At 38.6% G+C, this 15,605-nt stretch overlaps 1 protein-coding gene across 1 annotated transcript; it reads right to left on the bottom strand.

Moving 5' to 3' along the window:
- Nucleotides 1-8,012: 8,012 nt before the first annotated feature.
- BT62DRAFT_924341 (uncharacterized protein) lies at nt 8,013-9,180 on the bottom strand (the record flags this gene model as incomplete). Its single annotated transcript, XM_043184599.1, has 5 exons — nt 8,013-8,107; nt 8,143-8,182; nt 8,233-8,375; nt 8,411-8,561; nt 9,121-9,180. The coding sequence occupies 5 exons, from the start codon at nt 9,178-9,180 to the stop codon at nt 8,013-8,015; spliced, it is 489 nt and encodes a 162-aa protein (XP_043033458.1).
- Between the last annotated feature and the right edge of the window lie 6,425 nt (nt 9,181-15,605).

Here is a 15,605-nt window from a genome sequence, read left to right as displayed (position 1 = left end):
GCCAGACTTCTCCATGACATTGATGATGATGGATGCATGGTCAAGACTCTGAAACTTGGAATACTGGCCTCTTACACAGAGATTATCTCAGACATTGGCATCAATATTCTGAAGAGATATGAAGAATAGAAGGACTGGATCATGATTATGAACAAGGAGCAACAATGGCAGAAGACAGCCAATGCCTATCAGCAGAATGATTGCAAACTGAACCACCCAAATAAACTCAACAAGTCACCCACTCCTGCCAAAACTGGCACCACCCCCTCCTATACAATGCAGAAGACAGCAACAGGAACTACTTATACAGGGCAAGAAAAGCCTATGGGCATTGATCAGCTAAAGAAAGAAGAGAAATGCTTTAATTGTGGAAAGAAAGGCCATATGGTAAGAAGCTGCCCAAAGAATAAATAAATCCATGAGAATACCAGGGCTCAGATTGCCAAGCTGCAGAAGGAAGCAGATATGATAGAGGAAAACAGAAAGGATACAAAGATTGAGGAGGTAAAAGATAAGGCCAATGAGTGAGCAATTCTGCTTGATTGGCCAAAGGACCTAATGGTGTGTCATATATAGCTGCTGATCAGACTCATAATACTTCTGTAGTTACTAATAAATTATCTGTGCATTTGAATATATCCAGTACCACTATCACTACCACCACACTACTGTCTGAATCACATAAAAAATCTCAATTGCTCATGGGCTGAACTGGGAGAGAGACTCCCACCAGCTGGCTAAAACCATTTGACACTGAATGGACATGGCAAGCTATCAAAAACACCCAAACAGAAGCTGAGGCCAAGGCAGTACTCAAAAAATGGGTACACAAAACCAGGGCTGAGGAAATCATCAATGAAATGATCAAAGGAATGAGAAAGGCAGAGAGGTGCCAAGCCTTGGAATGGCTTGATGAGTTATGGGGGCCAAAGAAGTACATTTGACAGCAAAAGACCACCAGAAGGGATCTGACTACCAAAGCCCAGATTGAGACTCTTACCATGAGGACCACACATGCTATCACTGCTCTGATTGACAGCAGCTGCACTGAGAGCTCAATCAATTGTGCTTTTGTTGCCAAGCACAATCTTTCCACCCAAGCCACTGTGGCTCTGATTCCAGTGTACAATGCAGATGAAATCAAGAACTAAGCCAGTTTGATTACTAAATTCATCAAACTTCACTTGATCATCAGAGACCATACAGAACAAATTGACCTAGCCATCATGGGTCTTGGAACAAAGGAGATCTTTCTCAGACATGACTGGCTGATTCACCATAACCCACTGGTCAACTGGAAGATCAGCCAAATCACCTTTGCCTGTTGCTGATGTTGAAAAATGCCATTTGAACTATCAGATAAGAATCTGGAAGATTGCTGAGACAAGGAAATAGAGGATGGAGAAACCATTCTTGCCATCAACATGGAACAAGTAATTCATATCTGGGCAGTACATCATGCTAATGATCTGATAGCAAAAGCAAACACAAGAAAGAAAGCTAAAATGTTTGAGGAGATGGTGCATGAATGGGCACAAGACTTTCAGGATCTTTTCAACAGGGAGAACTTCAATGAACTGCCTGAGCCAAAACCCTGAGATCACATGATCAAGTTAATCCCAAATACCAATGCTAACCTTGATTGCAAGATATACCCTCTTAGTCAGCCTGAACAACAGGAACTCAACAAGTTTTTGGATGAAAACTTATCCAATAGGCAAATTCAACCATCAAAGTCCCCTATGGCTTTTTCCTTCTTTATCAAGAAGAAGGATGAGAAGCTACAACTGGTTCAGGATTACCAAAAGCTTAACAAAATGATGGTCAAGAACTGATATCCATCTCTGCTGATATCCAAACTCATGGATAAGCTACAAAGAGCTGTTAAGCCCAAATTCCATGTGACCAATAACACATGATAAACTGACACAACCTCACACTTCAGATTAAATGTCAGAGTTCACTTAATGTGTCTGATGATGCTGTGTTGTCAAGGCATTGCAAGTCACTCAAGATAAGATAGTAAAAGAATAAACTTTAGCTTGAAGCTAGGGTTACTACAGTGAGAGCTACACTACTTATATACTAATTGTCATCCATTCTAAAGATATAACTACCTAATTGTCCTTCCTGATGCTGTAGAGCATTTTGTTCAGTGTTGCCAAGCTACCTACAAAAGAGTATTGTCTGCTGTTGAGCTGTTACTGCTGTTACTGCTGTGCAATAACAAAAGAGGTATTCTGTCATTGTGCTGCTGTGAGGCTCACAGCAGTGCAGTAGAATTTGGATGGTGCTGCTGACTAAGCCTTCCCACAGTCCTAAGCACTGGCTAGGTGCTTTGACTAAGCAGAAATAGGGGTCAATCCTGAATAAGTCCAGTAAAAAGAAAAGAAAATAGGAAAAATAGTAACAGGAGCATGGTATTACTCCAAACTCAATGTTAGATGAGGGTACAACAATGTTAAGATCAAAGAAGGAGAAGAATGGAAGGCAGCATTCTAAACTAACAGGAGGCTCTTTAAGCCCATAGTTATGTTCTTCAGATTGTCCAACTTGCTGGTGACCTTTCAATAGATAATGAATGATATCTTCAAGGATCTCATTATCATGAGAAAGATCACCATCTACCTTGACAATATCCTCCTTATGTCTAAAGATCAGAATGAGCATCAGAGCCTCATGGAGCAGGTGCTTGCCCTGATAAGAAAGCACAAACTGTTTCTCAAGGCTGAAAAGTGTGAGTTCAAGATATTGAAGACCAAATACCTTGGAGTCATTATCAGTGAAGAAAGCATTTGGATGAACCCAGTAAAGATGGCAGGGGTGATAGAGTGATCTATGCTGACAAGGAAGAAGGAACTACAGTTATTCCTGGAGTTCACAAACTTCTACTGCCAGTTCATTCAGGACTACAGTAAAATCATCTGACCAATAACTCAGCTTACAGGAAATGCTCCTTGGATATAGAGTCCTTCTCAACAGACAGTGTTCAAGGATTTAAAGAAGCAATTAGCTGAGGATGTGGTACTGGTGGTACCAACAGAGTTGGGATGATTCTGAGTGGAGGCTGATATGAGTGAAGGCATGATTGGCACCATACTATTGCAGGAGCAAGACAGAAAGTGACAGCCAGTCACCTTCCTCTCTAAGGCACTCACCATCACTGAATGCAACTACAAGATCTATGATAAGGAGCTACTGATGATCATACTTGCTCTTGTGGAGTGGAGACATTACTTGATTGGCATGTCACTGACCTTTGAAATATAGACAGATCACCAGAATCTCCAATACTTCTGATCCTCACAGAAACTCAATTGATGACAAGCATGCTAGGTCATAGAACTTTCTGAATATCAGTATATGCTCCACCACAAGGCTGGAATGATCAACAAGAAGGCAGACCTGTTAAGTATGCAAGGGGACCATGACCAGAGAGAAGAAGACAATGACAGAGCAACATTGTTGAAGCCAGAATACTTCTAGGCCATGATAATGCCAGCAGAGGAAGATAGGACTATAGGATCAGCATGTCACACCTTCAGTCAATCATGTCTGAGGTATGACTAAGATCAATGACCTTATCTATTATAACAACCAGATCTATATTCTTTGAGATCATCACCTCTGGAGGGAAATTATCATGATACACTATAACTATATCACTATGGGACACCCAGAGATTGTGAGAATGAAGGGGCTGATGCTAAGAGAATACTGGTAGCCAAAGATAAGACAGAACATTGAAAAGTATGTCAAGAGATGTGAAACCTGTCAGTGGGTGAAATCAACAACCCAGGCCCAAGCTACACCCATTTCAACAAGATACCAAAAGAACTATAGACCCATATCTCAGTGGATATGATCACTTGATTATTGGACTGCAACAGTTATGATGCTATCATCATCATTGTTGACTGCTTTTCAAAGATGATCATTCTAGTCACATGCTGATATGCTGAAAAATGGCTAAGCAACTAAGAGGGGAAAATAAGAAAAGAACTCTCAGACACCTGCACCTAACCACTCAATGCACAATCACCAATATGGGTGAGTTTGGGTGGTTTGAAGACAATAGAAGCACTCTGCAGACTCAGATAAATCAAATATGAAGATATAAAGGCAGTTTATTCAAGGCTAGTTTACATTCTAAGGTGCAATACTTGTGAAGAGAGTAGGGATAAAACATGATATGTGAATTGAGACTTAAACTGTAGAGCTATGGTGCCCAGCTTAACTTAGAAATACTCTGAAACCCAATACCAAGTCTCTCAAGCACTGAAACTTAGCTAGCTGCACTTGTGGCTAGTTAGTGGTCCTTGAAACCAGAGAACTGATATTCAGATGCCAAAACCCTTATTAAGCCAGAATCCAAATTATGCCAAAACCCAAAGTCTGATAAAGACTTCAACTCTTATTTAATACAGGTGACTTAGTAACAAATGCTATCCAAGTTGAGGTTACACACAAAAAACCACTGATACAGAGACTAACTACTGAGAGCTAGAATGCCTAAAATGCAGGGGTGGGTCATCTGCCATATGATTCTCCTTTGTCCTGCTTTTATATATAACTAACTGATACAGAATCTATAAATAATTTGGTCTGGTTACTCACTTTGCCTGGCTAGTCCCAAAATTAGGTTGTTATTCCACCTTGGCATGCCTCATATATCCTGTTCAGATGCCTCAGGACTCCCCTGGCACTCTGTTCCTATAGCTTATGATTATTTACTATATAATTGACCATCCCATGGTTCTGCTTGTTACTTCTAGACTTGCTATTGATTGTGATTGATCAATCATGGTGATCTGAGGCAGCTAAGCTTCCCAGTTGTGGCTCATTCCCTGAACTATGGGCACCTTTAGTTATTTATGCCCAAGAAATCCTCACTGTATGTATTTTATATCAGACCAGATATGCTAGCTATAGGCTAATAAGTTCCACTTTGCTTCTACTCTGGGTTTGGATGCTAGCTGGATGTACTTCACTGCTAGTCATGATAATAAACTTCTGAGATGGACTATGGTATACCAGCTCTGATGACATGTAGAATTGGCCTAAACATGATACTGTTTCTAAGTCTAAATTGACTTGGTATTTTACCATGGTGATATTATTCCTCTAAGTCTAATTTTGACTTCAAGATTATGAATCCAGTGCAAAGTTGTTTTGGCTAAGTCCACATTGATCCTTAGCCTTCTTAACATAGCATGGCTATCAGCTTGGAGCCTCAGCTATAGTCCTTGAATGGCTAGTCATACTGACTTCAGCTTATGTGAATATATTGTTTAAAATTCGCAAATTTTAGGGCTAGCCTGATACAATGCATATCAATGCTCTGTAAAGCTAACCTTAGAAGGGTGGGTCAAGATCTTGTGTGACAAAGTCTACACAAAGCATGGAATGCCCCAAGTCATAATCTCTGATCAAGGACCACAATTCATATCCAAATTTCTAGACAACCTATATTGACTTCTAAACATTCAAAGCAATGCCTTCACAGCATATCATCCTCAGACAGACAGTCAGATGGAAGAAGTCAATCAGGAGATCAAAAAGTACTTGAGGATGTTTATTAGTTATAGGCAGAATGACTGGATAGAGTGGCTTGCACTAGCAGCCTTCTAACATAATAACTGAGTACACTCTGTGACAGGTAAAACACCCTTCTTCATTAACTATGGCTGACACCTCCACACCACTATATCTGAATGATATTATATCTCAACTCCAGCATTCTCTAAATTCATGATGCTTATGTCCTCTATCCACTCTGAAACACATACCACTCTCAAAAAAGCCACTGCCACTATGAAAGTCCAATATGACAAGCACCAATGCTCAGCACAGGAATATTCAATTAACAACAAGGTGTGGTTAGACACCTCAAACCTTCATCTCCCACATCCTAAATGAAAGCTGGCTGACAAACAGACCAGCCCCTTTTCAATCCTTGCCAAAGTAGATGCCTTCATGTATCACCTCTAAATCTCAAGCATCTAGCATGTACATCTGGTTTTTAATGAATTCCTCTTCACCTCTTACATCATGCCTGCCTGTTCTAATTAGAAAAGACCATCTCCATCTGACTCCACCTTAATTGATGATGATGAACATTATGAGATTGACCAAATCCTTTATCACAAGATATGCAAAGTTTAAGCATAAGGTGGTGGATCATGTATGACTGTCAACTGTCTTATTAGCTGGAAAGGATATAGTCTAGAATTGAATCAGTGGGTCAATGGACACCATATGAACACTGATGATGCAATCCAGGACTATCAACTCTCCCTAGAATGATCTATCAGAATGATGGTCTTAAGAGGAGGATAATGTTACAATTTTTCTTTATTTTCTTATCTTTTATTTTATCTTATCAGAGCATCTATCTAATCTTGGGTGTTTACAGACAACCATGAAAGGATTATGCAACCACAATAGGTAATCCATGCCATTGTCTTTCAGATGACAATAAGTGTCTCATCAACAGACAATATCTCATTGTTCTATCTCCAATGACCAGAGGTGACAAGGTCTATAACACAGATACAAACAATTAGTAGGATTATTATTGTTACAGAACAAACTGTATATAAGTAGTGTAGCTCTCACTGTAGATACTTAGCTTTAAGCTTAAGTTTATGTATACTGCTTATCCTTCTTGAGCTTGCCCTGTGAATGCTCTGTTTGCACACACTTGAATGCATATAGTAAACTCTGATGTGACTGTATGAACTCAATACAGCATCAATTTATCATATGTTCTAATCAGGTGTCAAGTGGGTTTAACAGTGAAACACTTTCTTCTCCTCTTTTATGCTGCCCAGTGTTGGTATCCTCTTGAAGAGCTTGGGAGTTGCAGATAGGTAGTATGAAGCAATTGTGGCTATTTCAAAAAAAGCATCAAAGGGAGATCAACCCAGTTAGCAGAAATGATGGTGGTAGCAGTTCAAGTTGCAGGATTCTCATGGCCACTAAGCATTTTTTTTCCATGTGTTTCTCCATCAGGCATCAGAATCTGTGCTCTTGAGGGCAAGAACACTAAGGGGGGGATATGTTTATGTGCATGCTGATAGTCTCTGCTTTACACCAACTTCAACTTTCACCAACAACCTACAAAGTCAGTACTGGCTTTCATCAGACTCTGCTTCTCTCAATTCTATAGCATTCCATTTGAATTGCCTTCTAATATTCATATCTACATTTCATATCACTGTCTCCAACTTGATAGTATTAATTAGTGACAGAACCCATCAAATACCAACTCAAAATTAGTTACCAGTATATAAGCTCTGTATAATCATTATAGACACTCAATTCAAATATCAACTTAGACAGCCAATATTCTTCATGCTCACTTCTAAGTTCTCTCTCCTGTCTAATAGATTCCACTCCAAAGAACAACTTCTCCATCTCCTCTCTCTAACAGACTCTATTCTGTCATTCTCACTTCTTAGGCTTCAACTCAAGAGTAATATTGCTAATATCCTTGTTGAGGCTCATGCACTGTGCCAGTCTTCATATGTGCACTCAAGCCCACCCTATTGGTATATTTCTAACACATCATCAGCTACAATAACTGCTACATTGCAACCAGTGGGATGTCTCTCTCTGTCCTGATGTTGATATCTGTACTGCCAACTGTGCTTTGGACAGCACAGACTACTCTAGCACTTATAGTATCTTGACTAGCAGTAACACTCTCACTTTGAACTTTATCACTCATAGAGCCAACACCAATATTGGCAGTTGTATTTACTTGCTTGACAATGAGAACATGTACCTCTTGTTCAACATGAAGAACCAAGAGTTCATCTTTGACATTGATGTATCTAACTTGCCTTGCAGATTGAACAGAGCTTTGTATTTTGTGTAGATAGATGCTGACAGTGGTAAAGTGAGGTTCTCTACCAACACTACTGATGTCACATATGTTACAGGCTACTGTGACATTCAGTGTCCCCAAGGCCTGAACTTTATTGATGGACAGATGTATGTCTTATTTTTCACTTTTTAAAGGGTTCTAAATATTCTGACAGGCAAATATGCTTAACTGGACTGGCATATTCACTAATTTTAATATGGGCTTTTATGCTATATGCTGAAATGAGATGGATATTTGAAAAGCCAACTCACTATCCACTGCTTTCATGTCACATGTCTGCTCAGGCACAGTCTGCAGTGAAGGTGATGAGAGATGATAGAGTCTGTAACAAGGATAGCTACAACTTCAACTTGTGATATATGAGCAATGAGACCTTCTATGGCCTCAGCATGACTGTCAACACCACCTCCAAGTTCAGCATTATCACTTAGTTTCTCACATTCAACAACACCACCACTGATGACCTTGTCAAAATCCATAGGATCTATATCCAGAACAGCCAGGTTATTCAGAACTTACAGTAGGCTTCTCTAATATCACCATATACAACTCTATCACTGATGATTTCTGTAATGCCTAGAAGATACTCTTTGGTGACACCAACTCTTTCAAGACCAGAGGTGGATTCACAGAGATGGATGATGCTTTTGAGGCTGAGATAGTGTTGATCCTGAGTATCTGAGATGACTATGCAATCAACATATTATGGCTCAACAGTGACTATCCTATCAATGATGATCTCTGTCAATCTGATATCTCTCATAGATCCTGCACTACAACCTTCATCATTGCTGCTACAGTTGAGGCTGAGTCTAATATATCTGCTATTTACTCTAACATCAAGTTCAGACTCATCAGTTCAACATTCACATAAATTTATATGTATTCTTCTTTTTATCTCAACCTCTGCCTTTTCTTAGTTAACTCTTGACTGCACAGATTATATCTATTGCACATGGTGCATATCATCTTTCTTTTGAAAAGTTAGCACATAATATTTCTACTCTTTCTCATTGGTTCTGATGGTTGCTATAGAGTCTCAGTCTTGTTTAATATATTTTCCATCTTTTTTCTCACATACTCTTTGGCTGGCTTTTTTATATTATAACAACATAATGCAGTGCAGCACTTCTCTCATTTCTTCTACTAATATAAACCTTGTAGATGTAGTCATGACATTCTCTTGGTATCTATAGTTGGTAAAAGTCACATGCTGTGAGCAGTCTTACTTGAACATGGATCTTGTATGAGCCATATCTTAGGTCTCTGTATATACTTTGCTCTAGCATGTAAAAGGTGTTCATTCATAGGTTGATGTTTATATAAGTTGTATATATAGATGAATACTTGTCTGATCTACTTGTCACTTAGTTTTGCACCTCATTTGTATATAATTTAAATGAAGGACCAGCATCAGAGAATCTCTATCTAAAAGCTGAAAAGTTACTTCTCTTCCCTCTCAAGTATGCCTGCAGACATATCTCTCTTACAACAATGAATGTTTATAAGGAAAGTGGATATATTATATGTAGAAGAATGAAGATTAATCAATACCTGATAAATATTAAAATAGAAGAATGGAATGTGGTCTATTACTTGAAGCAGATAATTGATAGTGTCTGTTGACCATCTAGGCCTTGGGGATGACACTCTCAATACCAATATCTTCTCTGGAGCCCTTCAACATACAATAGTCATATACTTCATCTCTCTCTGCTTCTCTAATTCAGAATTATGCTTTTGAGTGACACCTTCTGAGCTGATGCTAATATCTGTTTGAGATTTTGCCAGAGTGTGATAGGAGTATATGATATCTCTTTTCTGCTGAGCCACCTCCAAGTTATCCTCTTAGATGCCACTATCAAAGATATTATCTTCCTCAGAAGATGCTGGATTCTGATGGCCATACTCATCATCTATCTCCTGCTGAGATTCAAGATCAATGCTGATCATAGAATCTTGCTGAGAAGTCTGACTTCCAGAATGTGTTCCAAAGTGAAGTGAGCCTGAAATCACACTTCCCTGCCAAGAGTCATTTGGGTGAGCATGATCTGCTACAACATACCCAACAAGGAGTGTTAGAGCAATTTCCTATATGATGTTTGTCAGATATGAAGATTAGAAAAGATTATAAGCATACTCTTGCAACTGCTGCTAAATAGTCAAAGTATCCATCTTTAACAGAATTATGAGAGGAAAAAGCTATGTATAGAATCAAGCATATAGAATAAAGAGCTGATGATTCCACAAATACTTCAATGAAGTGATGGTAAGCTCTGATTCCATTTGCTTGACTTCCTGCTTATACAACAATGATGATATGATAGATGATGAGCACTGTGCACCACAAGGTTGTTGCAAGAATAAAAGATGAATACAATACATCACTAATAATGTATTCTTCATAGTTGGTCTCTATATAATCTTGATATGTAAAAATGATTTTGAATGCTGCACAAATTGTTGCATAAATTAGCCAATTCTAAAAGACCTGAGACATCTTACCAGTTGCAGAAAGAAGAAAAAGTATAGGAGGCAGAATGACCAGCCAGCACTGACCTCAGACTATGCAACAGTGCCAAATCTATATTGGAATAATAGTAAGCTGTATTAAAAATACTTATTGTCATACATACCATAGTAGAATCTGCTAGAATAGTACAGATAATATCTGTTGTGTCTGTAGTAATTATTGCTATTGCTGTAGATTTCTGAGAAAACATATATGCTGTCCAAAAGCTTTGTCCATTGTCTATGAAGATAGAATGGATGAATGACCAGATGAAGGCAAAGCTGATGATAGTAAAAATATAGAGGAGGATTATAACAATAGTGATGCCAATTTGTCTGATGTGCTGAGACTTATTCATAACTGTGCCATTCACTTCAGCTTGTGAAGTATAGTAGATTTGGATATATTCTTCTTACAGGTATTCCATAATGTGATAGCAACCATTCCAGTATATAGGCCTATATAGAGCTCTGATTAAACTCATATATCTGAATAAATGAATATATATACTATTTAGTAGAGAGAAGAGTATTGTTGAATTCAGTTTATTATCAAGAAGTTGGTACATAAAAGCTTCATTGATATTGGTCTGATTAGACATCAAGGAAGTTTGAGTGAAATGTGAAAGATAAGTGAGGGAGTAATCTGTAGATATAACACATTTCATGTCTCTCATTATATAGCATGCAGTAACACAGAAAAAAATCTGTTGCATTGCAACAATGATTGTCATATCAAGATCACCTTAAATACTATGGTGAATAGTGAGATGGATGTAATTTCTGATATCAAACAGCATTTAGCAATCTGATTATGAGATAGTAGTGAATGTTTTAGACTGGCATTGATATATTCATAACTGCCAGATAGAGACATAGTGTTAGATGTTCTTATTGTGACAAGAAACTGAATCTGGCTAGTAGCAAGAGTGTATCTTCATGCAAGATACTAAAGATAACTTATAACAAATGATTTGTAAGAGAAGCAATATGATTGGCCTAATTCTCTAAGGGAGATCTTATTACAACTTCTAAAACTCTGAGTTGTAATCCTATAGATCATCTTAAAGTGTTTTAAAACCAACAGATGGTAGGAGCAAGTAATTGCTGTAATAGGATTCTTAGTCTATTAATAGATTTAAATTAGTATTATAGATACAAATACATAGACTATTGTACTGCCTGATGAACTCAGTCAAGATGTAGTCATAGCAGTTCAAAAACAGCAAGATCTCAGCTCCTGATATCTTTCTTAGATCTAGCCTTCTGTTTCTTCTATTCAGCATATATGGCTTGTATATTAGAGTTGAGGACACTGGTTTGCTGTCAGATCATCAGCCTGTGACAAAAATTGGGAATGAGACATATAGAGAATAATAAACTGAACTTGACGTACATATTCACTCCTATGCCTGCTTCAATATTACTCTTTGCCAGCTGTAATAATATAAGAAGGCTTGTATATAAATCCATAAGTAGGATGGGCTACAGTGGAAGAGTGATAAGATTTACATGTCATAACTGATGAGCAGATCCAGTGCAGAAGAAAAAAAAAGTGAATGTGAATGAATCATCATCAGGATCTCAAAGTCCACTCTCTGAGAGTCAAACTCAGACAGGTGTGCTGACTGATACCTTATCAGAGATTACACAATGACATTCATGGAAGTCATGTTATATACTCTGTTTGGGCACTCACTCAAAGGTTGGTTCTCAAAATGGCAGTTGCATCTCTCTCTAACTCTCATCTACATTATTGTGAGCCATCAATATAGGCAGAAGAATAGAGAATCATAGTGCTATATCCTTCTCTGATTATTCATTGCCATACTCATATACAAGTCTGCAGAACAGAACATTGGCTTGTCAAAAGGGTGAATAAAAAGTGGATTGGATGTCTCTTTTCATTCTAGGCATCAAGATTGGTATGCTTTCTTCTGTTCTCTTTCTGAACATCTCTTGTCAGGATTTTCCATATCTTTGGTATAGACAATTTATAGATCCTATCATCTACTTTCTTCATGAACTTGAAGAGTCCTTCAAACTTGTTGTCTAACTCCTTTATCTTCCTGTCTGTTTTCAAATTCTTTATATCCAGCATAACCATATCACCTGGTTGATAGTCTCTTACTGGTGCCTTTCCCTTGCCATACTGTTTTTTCATTGACTCAGCAGCTTTATTTAATATGCACTCAGCTTTCTCTTCATGAGAGGTTCATCTCAGTATTCAGATGTGTTTCAGTGTTCATAAAGAATAGACTGAAGCCTGTTGCTGGGTTTTCATAGTTGTTGTAGGCAAACTCAGCCAAGGAGAGCCACTCTGCCCAATCATCTTATCTGTGCTTTATATATACCCTGAGATACTTTTTAATCTCCTGGTTGACCTGTTCTATTAGTCTATCAGTCTGGAGGTGGTGCATAGTGAATGGGTTTCCTATAATTCTAAGCAACTTATATAACTCTTTGATGAACTGTGAGATAAACTGCAGGCCATAATCTGAGATGATCTTATCAGAGAGCCTGTGATGAGAATACATGTGATCTTAGAATAGGCACACCCAATAGTCTGCATTCAAGTTCATGTTCATTGCAATAGGAATGAGTTCCTTTGAAAACTGATCTACCACTATCAAAATAGTGTCATGCCTCTTGGACTCAGAAAGAGAGCCTATCATGTCCACCAATATCACCTTCCACTTGTCTAAAGGGATTGGCACATTTCACATCCTTTGACATATGCTTTCACTGACTGTTTCAGATTAGGCCACTAGTTGTCACATGTGACTAGCTCTTGTGTCTTCATGATTTCTGAATATCCTGCTGTTGGATAATTATAGCATACTATGATGATCTCACTATATAGCTTCTTGCTGGTAGAGATGTATAGTCAGTTGTGAAAGTAGTATACTCTCTTCTTGAGAGTCCATCCCACTTCCTTCTTGTTGTATGCAGATTGTACCACTTCTTCTATGGACTTCTTTTCTCATTGAACTTCCTTTAAGATCTCAGAAGCAGTGAGGAAAATTGTTACAATTTTTTTCATTTGCTCTTCTTCTTTACATGGATTAACCTCTATTCATGCTTAGTCAGAGCACTAAACCAGCACTTAAGACTGTGGGACTGGCTTGGTCATCACAATAAGCCCAGTCAGTCATTGTCTTTTGATGCAACAGCATTGCCTGATGATGTACAATGACACTATTGTAGACAGCAATGATGCTCAAAGACAACAAGCATAATAACCTACACAAACATAATAAGTAGAAGGTATTTATAGTAGCACAATGATATGTATAAGTAGGACAGCTCTCACTGGTATAATGCCAGCTTCAAGCTAAAGTTTATTCACTCTCATTCTACTCTTAAGCTATTCTCTAAAGACCTTGAAGCTCTCAATCAATAAAGCACAACAAGTGAACTCTAGTGGAAGTCTCAAATGTGAAGGCACACTAGTTTATCATATGGTTTTGATCACATGCAGCTTGAGTCTAACAATTAGCTTAAAGCTTCTACTTCCCTTTTCTCATGCACTGTAGTGTGGGGGAAACTGAATGTCCTCTATCAACACATCAGACCCAAATTTTGACCATGACTTCTTTAAACTCCTCACCTCCATCATTGGAACATTGTTAGGGTTGTTGGTGATCATAAAGCTGTGCCATGGATGCCAATCAATCACCACCTAGGCAGTTAGACACTACCAGAAATTTCAGAATATATGCTGCATACTCTGAATGCAACCTCTGACCTTCCACTCTATGACATCACAGAATCCCAATGAACATCCTATCAGCCCATGGAGCACCCTATACCTGAAGCCAGACCTAGTGGCTCACATCAAGGAGATATTCAAGAAGTGGAAAGATACCCTCTCCAATGACCAGACAGCTAAGACCACTATGACAATAAGAGCAGCAAGAAGAGCAAGCTCAGGCTAGCTTCAAGCAGGCTTGAGAAGACCTTGCAGAGCACACTCAGGCAGAGACTCAGCAAGAGTATGAAGAAGCTGAGTATGATGGACAGAGGCATGAGCAGTGTTAAGCCCAAATTCCACATGACCAATAACACATGATAAACTGATAGAATCTCATATTTCAGGTTATACTATCAGAGTCCACTGATGTGTTGTTGGCATTGTGTGATCAAGGTGGTTACAAGTCACTCAAGATAAGATGGTGGAGAATAAACTTTAGCTCAAAGCTGGGGTTACTACAGTGAGAGCTATGCTACTTAAATACTAAATCCTTATTGTTCTAAGAATAAATCTACCTAATTGTCCTTGCTGGTGCTGTGTAGTGTTTTGTCCAGTGTTACTAAGATACCTACAAAGGTATTGTCCTGCTGTTGTGCTGTTATAGCTGTTACTGCTGCATGAAGATAAGAAAGACTTCTCTGTCATTGTGCTATTGTGCAACCTCACAGCAGCAACCAAAATCAGAGCAGTGCTGATGACTAAGCATTCCCATGATCCTAAGTGCCAGGTCTAGGTGCCCTGACTAAGCAGGAATAGAGGTCAATCCTGAATAAGTCAAGGAAAAGGAAAAGGGAATAGAAAAAATTATAATATTACCCTCTCCTTAAGACCATTGTCCCAATGGCTAATTTAGAGATAAGTCCTCCTGGCCACTTGCAGATGGCCTATCTGCTGGACCTGTACTGTTGGTGGTTACCTCCACTTGGTTGGAGTGGGGATTTATCAGAGTATCCTGTTGATGTTGCAGGTATTGATGGAAGCTCCTTCTTTCCATTGTCATTATATCTTGTGAACTGCCATCTATTTGGGGCTTGCTAGTCAGAAAATGTTCTAGACATTGCTCTTCAGTGTATGTCCCATTTATTATCATGTTTTGCAGATGTTGTGACTCCACAGGGTATAATATTGAACATGTCCTCTGTTGATGCCTCTTGTTGATTTTGAAATCTAGGTCAACATATTTGCCCATGTCAACCCTGTTGTTTTGCTGTTCATAGTCATGTATTGCTTCTTCTGCATCCATATATTTTTCATTGATCTATTGGTTTGACTTGGGTCTATAGCCCTTCCAGCTGACTAGATAGTCAATGGTTGTTTTCATGCCTCCATCTTGTGCTCTGACTTTTCAGTATTTGTGGTTTAAAACTTCATCGATCTCATAGTGTTCCTTGTCATTGATGAGTTCTGGCAGTGGTGGAGGTGGTCATTCTTGATTCAGAAATGCTGGTG

The sequence above is a fragment of the Guyanagaster necrorhizus genome, assembly GCF_019112545.1.
Source record: "Guyanagaster necrorhizus MCA 3950 unplaced genomic scaffold BT62scaffold_57, whole genome shotgun sequence".
Classification (NCBI taxonomy): Eukaryota; Fungi; Basidiomycota; class Agaricomycetes; order Agaricales; family Physalacriaceae; genus Guyanagaster; species Guyanagaster necrorhizus.
This window is presented reverse-complemented; position numbering and strand designations above follow the sequence as displayed.